At 32.4% G+C, this 13,832-nt stretch overlaps 2 protein-coding genes and 1 long non-coding RNA gene across 4 annotated transcripts; 1 reads left to right on the top strand and 2 right to left on the bottom strand.

Moving 5' to 3' along the window:
- Positions 1–268: 268 nt before the first annotated feature.
- On the bottom strand, positions 269–6,220 carry LOC145092158 (uncharacterized). Of its 2 annotated transcripts, XR_013702438.1 has the most exons (11): positions 5,441–6,183; positions 5,213–5,333; positions 4,241–4,285; positions 4,006–4,154; positions 3,311–3,394; positions 3,153–3,189; positions 1,997–2,960; positions 1,712–1,918; positions 1,510–1,616; positions 1,106–1,438; positions 269–580 (listed from the first exon to the last, which is right to left on the bottom strand). XR_013702438.1 is itself a non-coding variant. In XM_079030070.1 (9 exons), exons 1-5 carry the CDS (start codon positions 5,683–5,685, stop codon positions 3,166–3,168), a joined length of 564 nt encoding a protein of 187 aa, XP_078886196.1. In that variant the 5' UTR covers positions 5,686–6,220; the 3' UTR covers positions 1,098–1,438; positions 1,510–1,616; positions 1,712–1,918; positions 1,997–2,960; positions 3,153–3,165. The 2 variants fall into 2 exon arrangements, 1 of the variants encoding a protein (XP_078886196.1); XM_079030070.1 differs by lacking the exons at positions 269–580; positions 4,241–4,285 and having other exon boundaries at positions 1,098–1,438; positions 4,006–4,070; positions 5,213–5,337; positions 5,420–6,220.
- Positions 6,221–6,225: 5 nt separating this feature from the next.
- LOC145092159 (uncharacterized) lies at positions 6,226–6,597 on the top strand. Its single transcript, XR_013702439.1, has 2 exons — positions 6,226–6,303; positions 6,446–6,597. It is a non-coding gene; the product is annotated as an uncharacterized LOC145092159 (long non-coding RNA).
- Positions 6,598–7,336: 739 nt separating this feature from the next.
- LOC145095217 (uncharacterized) lies at positions 7,337–9,655 on the bottom strand. Its single transcript, XM_079033136.1, has one exon. The coding sequence runs from the start codon at positions 9,653–9,655 to the stop codon at positions 7,337–7,339; it is 2,319 nt and encodes a 772-aa protein (XP_078889262.1).
- Positions 9,656–13,832: the final 4,177 nt, after the last annotated feature.

Raw genomic sequence — 13,832 nt, 5'->3', positions numbered from 1 at the left:
AATGTATGTTACATAGAAAAAATGGTCAGATTTTCAGTAAATTTTATTTTGGGACTTATTCGCAAATTAAGATAAAATAATGAGACTTTAGTGAAACAGGTAAGTAATAAAACGGACAGTTCACCATTTTTACAGGTTCTTTTTTCATAAACAAAACTAGATTGTAACTCGCGTTAAACGCGGGGAAACACATAAAAAAACATGAAAGCGTCTATAGATTTTGCTTAATAATTAAAAAAAAATTATGTGAAACAAATGAAAACAAACATAAACTTCAAAATCAAAACAAATTACTTGTCAAACAAATCCATAAGCAAACAATAAAAACTAATAAAAAAAGTCTTCAAACTAAAATGTCAAATAATTATGAATGGCTTAAACTTATTCGAGCTTTTTTATTTTTGGGATCTTCAAGGAAGGAGCAGCAACACCATTCAAATGATTCGGTGGTGGTAACAATCTCAATAAGCTGCTTGACTGAAGTAGTTGTTGACGGTAACAATCTCAAATGACTCGATGGTGGTAAGATAGTACATTTGATTTTATCATCAATAATCATCTTAAAGTCCAATGATGAGATCTGTAAAACATAAAAACAATAAACAAAAAGAGCATCGTTAATGTAGAAATAAATTAATATGTTACCTGTTTGAGGTTAATTTTTTTTTTCAATTGAGCAATGATTGTATTATCAGCAGTGAACTTTGAGATTTTATAACCATCGACTTTGTTCTTCAAAATTTGAATTTTAAACGCCAACTTTTTATCCAAAAGTACATTCAAAACAGATGGATAAATGTCCATATTACCCTACTAAAAATGAACGGTTATAAAAATAAATAGACAAAAAATTTAAAAATAGTTTTATGTAAATGAACTTAATATCGATAACCTCATTAAAATTTTGAAACAACTCTTGCGTAGTTTTTTCAAGAAGTATCTTTGCGTCACTATCAAATAACGTAAGTGACACCAAACTGGTAAAGTCTTGTACTCTAATGGTGATTTCAAAACTAAAACCATTGATATAAACAAATTCAGTAATATAAAATAAGAAAGTTTAACCGAACATTATAATAATATATATAAAAGAACTATTGAAAACCTTGGAACACCATATATCTCTTTGTTAATGCAAGTTGAAGTGTAACAATAAAAGACTTCTTTAACTTGTCATCCTTTGTTCTGAACACTCTTAGCAACACAATCTAAGAAGTTATTTCCATTCTAATGGAATAAACGATTCCATTCCGTTCCTTAATTCCATTAAACCAAAACGAAATTCTACTTTACTTGTGCTGAGTAAGGGGTAATGACTCCAATATCAGAAGCATGTACACCACTTTGAATCAACCTTCTTGCATGTGCTATAGCAATCTCAGCTTCACCTTCATTCAATATGCTTTCTTCTTCATCCTTCTTTTCTTCCATATCTCACCTAAAAATATAATTATTTTTTTTAGAATTCATAAAATTTAGAAGGTTAGATCAAATATCAAATATGCATACCCCGCAATGTCTATGAGAAGAAGAGTAGGTTCAGTGGAAGAAGAAGACTTCTCAACAGCTACAAGCTCATATAGGGTATGTCCAACAACACTTGCATGAGCTTTAGTCTATCATTATTAATTACTTCATTACTCATTATTATTATAACAAATATAATTAATAGATAAATAAGGTTAATAAAAAAAAGTCAGAATTAAATTACCTTATTGTTGTAAAGCTCTTTAGAAGACCAAGTCATTATAAGTTCATGCATGCTATATTGCACAGTCAGCATAGACATGACATCATCTCCATATAAATCTGCAAGGCGTTTAAAAAGAGTGTTTCCTAATCCCTTTTTTTCAGCTTCAACACTTCAAATTGTCGGAGGAAGTTGTAAATGATCCCCTGAAAGTAAGCACCTTGAACCCTAAAAAAACAAAATCATTTTTACTTCAATCATCCAATATGTTGCCAATTTAAAAAAAAAAAAGTTTTGTTTTGTTACCTTGAAAAGAGCAATCCAACAAGCAATCTCTAGGCCTAAGCAGCTTCATCAATAATGACTAAATCAAATGAAATTCCATCTAATTTTCTTGATGATGAACCTGTGAGAGTTGCTAGGATGACAAATGAATTTTTAATTACATTTGTCACAACAAGTTGTTGCCTTTTTCCTTCTTCTTTTGAAAGAATCCTATGTTTTTATGGATTTCCCTCTTTGTGTTTTTATCTTTAGCTTTCAACAATTTACTATTTAATACCTTCATTTCTTTTCGGATGTCATTGGCAAGAGATCTGTTATCCCCAAAGTAACACCTAACTATAATTAAAATCATTTAAAATACATTTTTTTTATTAAATTAGTGATGATACTTGTAATTTATATTCCATACATGTGCATCAAGCGCACTATCTAATACTTGAGGCAGTGACCTTACAGGATGAACCACTCTCACTAACTTTACTCTAATCATGAAATTAAAAATTGGGACAGAATCAATTAGATTTTTTTTTTAAAAACAAATAAATTACAATTAGCTAGTGATAAAACAAATCGATTGTGGTTGATGAATGATAACATAGAGTAGCAATCAGATTTCCTTTTTTTAAAAAAAAATCCATTGTTCTATTGAGATAAAACAATTATTAACAAATTCGACAATTATAGTGTGAGAGGCATGGTGACACAGTAACAAAGGCAAATGATTTTTACACTCCAGTCACATAATAATGAGATAAAGAGATCTAGAGAGCAGATTAAGCACGTTATGAGATAGAAAAAGTAGCTAAAATTGTGAGGTACTTACTATCGGAGAGGGGCAAGACCGCATGAGGCGCAGGAGTAGAGACTAAACCAAAAGACAAAATTGTCATAAAAAAAAATGTAGTCAACATACCTTCATTGAACTCCTAGACTTTGTGAGGAGATCTAAAAAGCAATGGCCTTTGGTACAAACCATAACTACAACCTGTCATGTTAACATTTGGAACCCAAGGGAGGAGATTAGTGTATGAGTTAGCAAACAAAAATTTAGTATTTTTATCTTGATATTTTTTTGTAGTATTAGTTGTTCTTGATTTTGGAACACAACACACGCACACATAGAGAGCACACACAAGACAAACAACAGTCATACAGAGCAAGAAGTAGGGACAGATACCAGAGAAGCAGACTTATTTGAATCCTACACCCAAATTCTGTAAACACACACAAAAAAAACAAATATAGTTAAACAGAAAAATTGATAAAGTATAAACCTATGACAAGAATAAAATAAGTTTTATGTAAAAAAATAAACAGAAAAAAAGATTAACCAACCCGAGGAGATATTTTTGCAATGGATTTTATATCAGCAACAATAGCTCCCTCCCAATCTTTTGTCAATAATTTAGCTTCACCCCTCTAATTAAAGATTTCAAATTAGTCAAATTACATAGCATTGTTAATGAGTGAGAGATTAGAGAGGATAAACAAGTTAAGAACCTGAATCAAATTTCTAAGGTCTCAACATAATTGCAAAATTAGCTATACATGTTCATGAGCAAAGATAATTGAGAGAAAATAAATTTATTTGAATTTGTATGTTAAAAGCCACACATACAGAGCATATAAGTCTCATAAGAAAGCTGTATTGCTCCTTACTCATTAGAAACATAGCATGAGAGACATACATTTATCTGAATTTGTATGTCAGAATTCAGATAACTCCAATGTTTCATCTTTTTTTTTTGTCCACAGTTGTAAGCTTCTTATAGGAGGATAAACATTGGTGGAGGGTCTTGGGTGTTGGGGCTTTAAATGGATATGTACGTTTAAAGAAGAGAATAAAAATAACTCTAATTTTTGCATGCGATTCGAATCCTAACACAAATTAAATGAATCGAGAGGTAGGTTTTTTAAAGCATGAACTATTTGTTTCTACCATTGCTCATAATGATGACAAATAACTTCTTTCTTATGTTACTGAACTCAAAAAACCGATTCTGATTATGTTCACAATTCAAAACAATTACCATATTCATGTCAACTCTTAGATCTTCAAACCAAGCATCGTTCTCTATCTCCTTGAGCATATTGGCTACATAAATACAGGCTAAATCTAATCAGATGTGGTGAATGCACCAGAATTAGATCCATCTTATACATGTCATTCACAAGTCCCCTGATCAACAATTTCATAAAAAAAAATCAAGATTGATGTAAAGATGGTCAAACTTCAAAGCAAAATGTTCAACAAAAAGTGAATACCAAGTCAACTGAGTTGCATCACTCAACCCAACATCTTGAACCAATCTGTTTAAGACAAAACTCAAAATATATTTTAAACATCATTTATACACTATATAAATAAGACAAAAAAATGAGGTCTTATTGAGTCACCAACACTTCAGGACTGTTAAATTTTGGCCAATTTTCCACAGGGACATCCTTTATAATTAGCAATAAATAGGAAAGGAGCAAAAAAATATAATTTTCATGCCTCCAAAGCTTCAAACTTTAAAAACACCAAAAATATAATTTTCTTGAGGAAAGTTTCTGAAAGAGATAAAATGTTAAAAGATCCAAAATTAATATTCAGAAAACAAGGCACATAAAATAGTTAATTCAAAAGTATAGATGAGGGTTCTACCAATTACAAGCATAATTGTCGAAATTGTACAGTTCACATTCAAATCAAATGTAAGATTTCTCATTTCTCTTCAAGCAAAAACTTAATACCAAATCATTGACTCCTTTCAAATAACTACACACGTAGTAGTTTTCTATAATAAAACCCTAAGATCATATATGAAAAAAGGGTGGTTGTTAGAATAGATATTATTCAAATAATGTGAAACTGTCTAATGTGATTATTATTTATTATTATTATTATTATTTTAATGATTTTTGGCAGCAACAGATAAATATATAAAAACGAAAAACAAGAAAGCATTCATACTAAGTCGCACCGACTCCATTAATGTATATGAGCAGACTTAACAATGGTTGAAACTGAATGTAGGTAATTGTAAATTGGAGTTTAATTGGGTTTGAAATAAGTTTATTTTGCACAAATACATGGTAATGATAGAGGAAACAAATTCTAGGACCACCAATTTAGAAACTGAAACAACAAGAAACTATAGATAATCTACACTTCTACAGAAAGTTCTGAGTTTTGACAAAGATCAAGAAATATATGTCAGAAAGAAGAGACACCATTTACAGTGATTTTTTTACCTTGACGGTGACTTTGATTACGCAGAAAACTCAAACGTCTCTTCAATTTCTGAAAAATACCATCAATATATACATCTTTTGGTGATGTGAATACATGAAGTTTACAAAAACACAACAGGAACTGCCTGCGATATAGACGAAAGAGACGAACAAAACATAATCACATGGCAAACCCAGAAGTAGAGAAAATAATGTAAAAAAAACAACCTAAACATGATATAATCAAACCCGCCTTTATTGTAACCGACGGTTGTTAATTGTTGATGATGGAAGATTAGGGTTTCGACGATCGCAAATTGGTGATGCAAGAGAAGGGAGATGAATGAATTACAAACCGATGAAACTGTCGACGAATAATTGCGATTAGAAAATGAGAATCGGCAGATAATGCAGAGGGTAACTGTGTTTGTGGGTGGATACAGGGAGTCCAAAATGAAGCGGTGTGGCATCCTGTAAAATGCAACGGTACCCATGGATCTTCCTCAATGAATTCACATCAACGCGTGACCGGTGACCCTTGTGCATCAAATTTGGGGATTTTGTTTTTTACAGAATTCTTAACATTGAAGAAATTCTTCAGTAAGACCAATGTCCATGGACTAATAGCAATTGTTCCAAAAACCGGAATTGAGCAATTGAGATGTCGCTCGACATAATCGCCTGCATTCCCTCAACTCCACTGATTCCGATTCCGATGTCGGCTTCTTGAATCATTCTGACATCGTTAGCTCCATCGCCGATTGCTAATGTCGTCTTTCCGGTTTCCTCTTTAACAAGTCGTGTAACCAATGCCTTTTGTTTTGGTGATGAACGACAAATGGTCGACGCGGAGAGTTGATGGGGAATCGGGAACGATGGGGTTATGCATATCGGCAGCAGGAAGGAGAAGGAAGGGGTTCATATCTATTGAGTTTCTGGGGGAGCTGATTGTGTTGATTGTTTAGAGAGAAAACAAAAGAACGAAGGAAAGAATCGTAAGAAGGAAGTTTTATTCGGGAGGCGCGTGTATTATGCTGGGTCAGGATGTCAGCAAAATACTAAAGGAGGAAAATGCAATCAAGGGTTGATGTTTCTTGAATGAAGAATTTAAGGTTTTGTTTTAGTAATATTTAGAGATTTAGTTTTGAACTTTTTCCTAAATTATAATAAAATTCTAGAACTTTTATAGAGCACAGCAAATTATATCAATTTAACGAAGGGAGGACTTTTATGATCGATGGTGTTGTTTTTCAGAGTTCTTGGTTGTTGATTTCAAAAGTGATCGATCAAGGGGTAAAAGACAAAGGTGATCGATCAAGAGCAAGGCAGAACTTCAGAGTTCAAATTTCACACAATTTATGTGCGTTTCTTTTTGGAAGTTTTATGAGAAAATTTGCAATTTCGAATTTAGTTAGCAAGACAGTCCAATTATTTTCTATTTTGGTTGAGTTGTCTTTCTTTGAGGTTTGTAATTTGATTTTGAGGGTCCCTCTACCAATGACGTTTGTACTGAGGTGGAGTTCGAAACATTGCACACAAGGTGTTCGATAAAAATCCTCAGTGAGATTACATTGTTCTTGATGGGTTTTCTTGTATAGATTATGGTTCCTCGGTTGAAAATGCAGGTGTTGCTAGAACAACAAGAAATGGGCTTTCACTTGCTGGGATAAGCCGTTCCATTATAAATAGAGATTTGAACCTATTCTATTTCACATGAGTCTCTCCTGAACAATTGAAGTTGCCACAATTCCAACTTGGGGAAAATCGTGTTCATATGCATGCTGATAGAAAGACAGTATATTATCCATCACTATGCACATGACCATGAATAGGACAATCCCAACAAAACCATTAAAAGATTCTATACCTAAAACACTAATCGAGTTGATAGAACCTAAATCGCTCATATTTCAATTCAACAACATTTGTAACATGAATATATCTATATTTCGCTTCAACAAAATTTGCAACATGCATATCTATTGAAAGTATAATAGGCAATAGTACACTTCTCAAAATTATATGCAACAATCAACTTCCAAGGGATGCGCTGCAAATATTATGCCTATACAGATACACACATACAAGAATTGTGTCATATAGTCATACAAGTTTACCTTGGCTATATATTAAAGGCAGCTAATTCTAAGGGATACACTGCAAATGAAAACGCCATTCATCAATATATGCCATCTTTTCGTGATCAATGCTTGGTAGTTGATACATTTGAAGTCTTTTTATTATCTCAGTAGTCCTACCAAGAAGCTTAGCTGCAGCCTCAACACTAGCCTCCCGTTTCTCTATTGCACTTTCATGGCATTTCATTGTTATGACTCGTGGTATGTTGGTGAAGCAAGCAACCAATATGTCTGCAATCATGTGAGATAATAGAGCAAACAACTGCTCGTCAGTGATCTCTAAGATGTTACTTTGGTAGGTAAGCATGATTGAATGTGCAATTCGGTACATTGAATTAGCAACAATCAACTTCTGTGGAAGGTATTCAACCGATTCTCCTTCATTTGTGCTTTTGCTAACTTCTATCACAATTTCTTCTGCTTTGTGAGCAAACCATTCAAGAATCTCTCTTGATGTTTTTCCTTTGTAAGCGTTTTTTTCCAAAGTTTTCCCTAACCACTTGTGGTTGTCTTCTACCTCATCCCACAATGCCATAGTTGCCTTTTGAATGTTTACATACTTACATCCATTGTTCAAGTTTTCCTCAACAACACGGGTGTAAAAAAGACCTTCACCAACACATTTGATCAACCAGTTAGTTGCATCCTTACCAATATTTGGGAGTGCAATGGCAATGCACGTTAAGGTTACTATTGGTAAGCTCCAACTGTTAGGAAGTTTAATAGAAAGCAGTGGTTGAACTTCATAAATATCGAATTTCTCTACTCCCTCAAATCGGCCAATAGAATTTTCAAGAAACTTAACAAGATTGTTGTCTTGTTCTTTCTCAGCCTTTTCAATCAAGTGATTGATGGAGTTTGAAATTCGTTTAAATGTTCTTTCAGAAAGCTCCATATTGTCTTCCAAAAACAAAACATAATTGCTAAGTTCTTCAAATTCGCCTATATCATCACTGCTTCTTGAGGGTGGACTAAAGATCATCTCTTTCAATGACATAAAATAATATGAACAACACATGAATATGAGTAGAACCAGTACAAGGATGAGCCCTATAATTTTGCAAGTTACCACAACTGCCTTCTGAAATCCAATGGAAGGGATTAGAACGAGGTTTTTCAATATGCGCATAAGCCTTCTTGATCTACGACCATTTGATAGAAAGGTTATATGACTTTCTTTCCATTCACACAACTCTTTAATCCAATACGTCTCTACCTTAAAGACATCCAAATGATTCCTATTCCACCTAGAAAAAGATTTGAAGCTCACGACTGTAGAACATCTAAATATTGGAGCAACGACTCCCACCACAACTCCAATGGACTGTGTGGTAACAATGGCAATAACTGACCACTTATAATCCGATTGGTATCTTAACAGAATTGGTGTCATAAAAATTGACGAGAGTAGATTTATATATATGGCTAGACCAATTACACAAATCACACCAGAAGCAAATGATAATGGATTATTAGCCATCACAAATTGTGGGCTACCCGTTTCTGCCATGATCCAGTATCTTTTCATATGCTCTCGTAGCTTCTCAATAGCAAATGTCTCGTTTGGATATTGATCATTAATTAAAGTTGTTTTCATAGTGGCTTGATACTTGAGTTGTAAAATTTGCTTAGAGGTTGGAACAATTATAGCAGACGAGATCAAAATTACTAGAAAAAAGAGCAACATAGCCACATAGATGTATGCTACATTCATGAAGTGAGGCTTTATAAAAGTGTACTTACCTATCCTAAGACTGAAAACTTTATGCTCAATAACCCCGGTATTCATCTGCATGTAAACATTAACAATCATGGTGATAATGAGAATAGCCAAACCTATGACATTTGCAAAGAGTGCCTTGTTGTCCATAGAGGCCAAAGATGGAATCAAGTTGGCTATCATCACGCACATAAAGATCAAGCTTCCTTGCTTAGCTAACTGATCAACATAACCTCCCATTGGACTATTCAAATCCATGGGGAGTTTCATTGCTACAGCTATCATTGTGATGGAAACAGCATTGAGAGAGAAATATTTACATGGAAAACAATATTTTCTTTTTCGGAAACCATTCCACAAATCGGCTGCCATGGCGAGAATGCAGAATAATGATGCTATTGAGATGTAGATCCCAATCCATGCCACAGGCTCGTTGTACTTGTCTTCAACTTCCACATGAAGTTTTTCATCGCAGAAATACTTCAAAGATTCGATGTTTTGGTTGGTGAGATTTACAAGTACTCCCGAAGAAGATCGGTTTTCTTTATAATAAATTGGTGATACAATATCATAACAATAATCAGATGAATGAAAGTATGAACCCATGTTCGAAATATTTAGCAAAGTAATACGTAATGTGATGCTAATTGTTTGCATGCAGAAAAACAAATTAGCATCGCTCTTTTATAACATGTACTTTGTAGTTGTTAACTTGTTTTTGCAGAAAATTGAGTAAGTTGCAATTGAAGAGATTAATTAATGGATGGACAATTGGCCAATAGGGAAAAAAAATAGACAGAATGGTCATATGACGCTATTAGAGGAGGTTTGGTCTATAGGAAAAAGTTAGATACCATTGACTGATATGATGCCTTAACAATAATGGATGGACTTTACAAGTTTATGGAGAGCTTTGACCAAATTGATCACTGACTGACTTTGAATACTTATTACTCCACCATGACGTTGACCAAACTAGAAATGTGGGAAATACAAGTTCATACAACCAAGAAGCTATGAATGTGATATTCTTCTTTATCTTATAAATATATAAATTATGTTACTGCTACTTATTTTCTAGTTGACTAAAATCGGATAAGGAAGACAAAGGAAAGAACACAAAGAAAGAAGAAATGTGACAGCTAAGAAGAGAGAATCAGTTAACAAGTCAGAAGGTATGTGGGTCATAACTTGACTGGTCAAAGTAGACCTCCTTACCCATTAATCGTGTGACCATGGACCAATGCCTCATTTTTACCCTTTTGTTATTTTTTTGTTATTTATTAACGTCGTTAGATTTAAAATCATGTATTATATGCATTAATTAAAAAAATTAAATATAAAAGTCTAAATATTTAAGAATTTTGAATTTATAAAAAAAACACGAAAAATAATGAATTATTAAAATTGATTTTTTTATCTTTTAAATTTAAATAAATAAACAAAATAAACTAATGAGCTTTAGTTTGGGAATTTTGAAATAATAAGGTAATTCTATTAATGAAATTGATATTCATTTATTACTATATTTATTGTAATTATTACATTAAAGTACTATGTGGAATTTATTAAAATTAAAAAAAAACATGTGGAAAAGAAATTAATTCAAAATAACCACAAAATGACATTTGGCAAATTGAATGAGAGTGTGAAATGTAGCAAAAAATATTCATTTATTAGAGTAGATCAGAAAGTTTTTTTTTTTTCAAATCATTCTAATATAATATAAGTGTTCTAAGTTTATCACAAAATAAAACACCCTTTTATCAAAAGTTAATTAATATTATTAGGTAATTAACTTTCTCGTTTAGTTAAAAAATTGTCAATTAAATGCATTTTACTCGACATCACTTTCTTGTTTGTTCAATTCAGTTTTTAAATTCCATTATAATTTTGTTTTCGGTTAAAAGCAAAAAAAAAAAAAATAAATAAATAAATAAATAAAAACATATTTTATTGATATGTTAATTATAGCATAGCATCCTAGTTAAATTTCTTCGTGTTCACCAATGTACTTCGAAAAATCTACCCAATCATAAATATAAAGCAATTTTGATTAGTTTTCTCAAAGTACAATATCCTAATAAAAGAAAAAAATTGTAAAGTATAATGCTACGATTGGATAGATTTTTCAAAGTACAATGTCATAATAAGATATTTCTTTTAAGTTTTAAATACAATAATGTGATAGACATCAATGCAAGTAGGATGCTATAATGCACAAATAAATGAAACTATGTTGCTATTTCTTGAATTTAACACCTTAGTATCCTCTAACTTATGTTAACTAGTTGTTGTACGTTGTAGATCCTTGTTAAGATTGATATTCTACTTTATTAAATGGTAAGAATAGGTGCATTTGCTTATCTTGGATTTCACATATCGTGTTTACTTCTGGAACTTGAGAATTAAAAGCTTCTATTTATATCTGGATTCTTCAAAAGTAATGAACTCTGGAAATTAGAGATCAGGAAGCAAAAGTGTCCCGCTTAGATCTTTGGGTAACCATTCACAAGGTCAAATGTGTTAACATTGAAATGACATGTCGATACTTTTCTATTTCGAAGTACATGTATTTGTTTATTTTTTAATTTATTTTTTCTTACAAGACCAATTTAAAAATATATTGATGGTAATTCGTAAATTATATGGGCCCCACCAAAATCCTTTCCCAATACCACTTTTATCGATTGCATATCCTCCATAAACAGATGTCCAAATATCTCTTATAAGATATATATATATATATATATATACACACACACACACACACACGATCCTGTAAGATGATGCAAAATTTTCAAAATCAACAACAGACTCTGATTATAATTTGTCTGATATTTGACTGCAACTATGTTCTGGAATATACAATGGTCAACCCTCTATTGTTAATATTAATACTTTACATGTGCCAATATTAATTAACTCATAATATTAGGAAATCAGACTTTTAACAGATTAAAGTCATAGAATAGCAATGTACTTTTTCATTGTAACTTCAAACAGTTATATAAACTGATGTCATGGTCCAAATTTCTGAATCCTTTAAGCTTTACACTCAAGTAGAAGCTTATCTTTCTTGTGGCTTGTATTGTGATTTCATTTTGTATTGTATAAAGGTGTCATAGAATATATAAATAGAAAGTTTTTTTAATCCTTTGAGCTTTACATACAAATATAAGAATTTAGAGAAAATTACACGGTTGGTCCCTATGGTTTGGTGTTACTTGCACGCTTCGTACCTGGAAAGAATTTTTAACTCGGACCATCCCTATTACTTTATTTTGTTACCCACCCAATCCCTTAGTTAACCTTCCGTCTTATTTGGGGTTAGGAACTCCTCACGTGAGTGGCACGTTGGGGGCATTTTTGTCCTTTCAACCCTACAATGGACTTAAAATTACTTTTCCTTCCTTTTCTTTCTCAATCGGTGCTTCCACTTCTCCTCTTCTACTCTATTTCTTTTGCTTGTGAAGATTGAAGATCCATAAAATTAATTATGGTGGAATGCAAGTGTGGAGCTGTAGGGATCACACGCACTTCAGGAACAAAGAGAAACCCTGGTAGGCCTTTTTATGCATGCCCTTTACAGGTATTAAGTTATCAATTTTTTTGGTAATTTCTAGGATGAACCCTAGTTTATGCTGATCGAGGCTATTGAAAACTTCAGGGACCAAGAAGCGGATTTATTTTGTCGGTAGATGAAGAAAATCATACGCATGAGGCTGAAAGCCAAAATCTTGAGCTTGAAATCCATAATGAAGAACTTCAAATCCAAAATCGTGACCTTGAAATCCAGAATGAAGAACTTGAAATCCAAAATCAGAACCTGAAAATGTTGTTAACTGTCAGTTGGATTTTGTTTTTTGGGATAATTGTTTACAGGTTGTAGTATTAGGTATATCAGTAGTGGTTTTTTGTTGAATACCATCTAATGCAAGGGTAATATTAGCATGTTTGTATTGCTGCATTTTAATGAAAGGGTATATTTTGGTACAATTAATAGTTGCACTTTGTTGTCTTATAATGGATTACAATGGATTATTACCATCTTGCATTGATGGAATTTGGAGAGAAAAGGGTATCTTTTGGTACATTAATAGGTGCACTGCAAATGTTATCTTTTGGTACTTTTCATTTAACATATGACCAAAAACATGCCAACTGAAATGACCAAAAACATGCCAAATGAAATGACCAAAAACAAATGTCAAAGTACCAATAATTGATCCATTAGATAACATTAAAACAAAAGCATTACATAAGAGTTTAACCAAAAACAAATGTCTAAGTACCAACTGCAATGGTTTTGGTGATATTAAACACAATACAGTTTAGAAATATCTACTTTGTAGATACGTTGAAGTTGTTCCCTTAAAACCTTGACTGGAATTTTGGGTTTGTTTCCACTAGTTGTAGAATTTTATTTGAAAGAAAATTGTAATCACAAGCCCTAACCTTTCTTGTTTGAAGACATTTATGTTCACTAACATACGTTTTAACTGTCCAATACTTGTCACGTTTCCACTTACTATCTAAAAGAACCCAAGGACACTTACCTTCTTCGTTGACTGCTTCTTGACCGGTCCCACCACCTAGGCTTGTTATGGTTCCCTTGCATACAACCCTTACTCTGTTTTTATCATTCTTCTCAAAATCCAATTCCTTTCTTGTGTCTATTGCATGTTGGTTAACCCTATCTTTAAACTCCTTTGACGAATTAAATTTCTAATATAAATAGAAAGGCTCACTGACTTGGGCGTTCTTGTTCTCATGTGCCCTT

Source organism: Lactuca serriola, chromosome 3 (assembly GCF_051521515.1).
Source record: "Lactuca serriola cultivar US96UC23 chromosome 3, Lser_US96UC23_V15, whole genome shotgun sequence".
Classification (NCBI taxonomy): Eukaryota; Viridiplantae; Streptophyta; class Magnoliopsida; order Asterales; family Asteraceae; genus Lactuca; species Lactuca serriola.
This window is presented reverse-complemented; position numbering and strand designations above follow the sequence as displayed.

Coding starts and splice junctions, on each gene's coding strand:
- LOC145095217 (XM_079033136.1), bottom strand. CDS start 9,655: ATGGGTTCATACTTTCATTCATCTGATTATTGTTATGATATTGTATCA.
- LOC145092158 (XM_079030070.1), bottom strand. CDS start 5,685: ATGGGTACCGTTGCATTTTACAGGATGCCACACCGCTTCATTTTGGAC. Junction 5,338..5,419: donor TTTGATTATATCATGTTTAG/GTTGTTTTTTTT, acceptor TCTATATCGCAG/GCAGTTCCTGTTGTGTTTTT. Junction 3,190..3,310: donor TTGCAAAAATATCTCCTCGG/GTTGGTTAATCT, acceptor GTGTGTTTACAG/AATTTGGGTGTAGGATTCAA.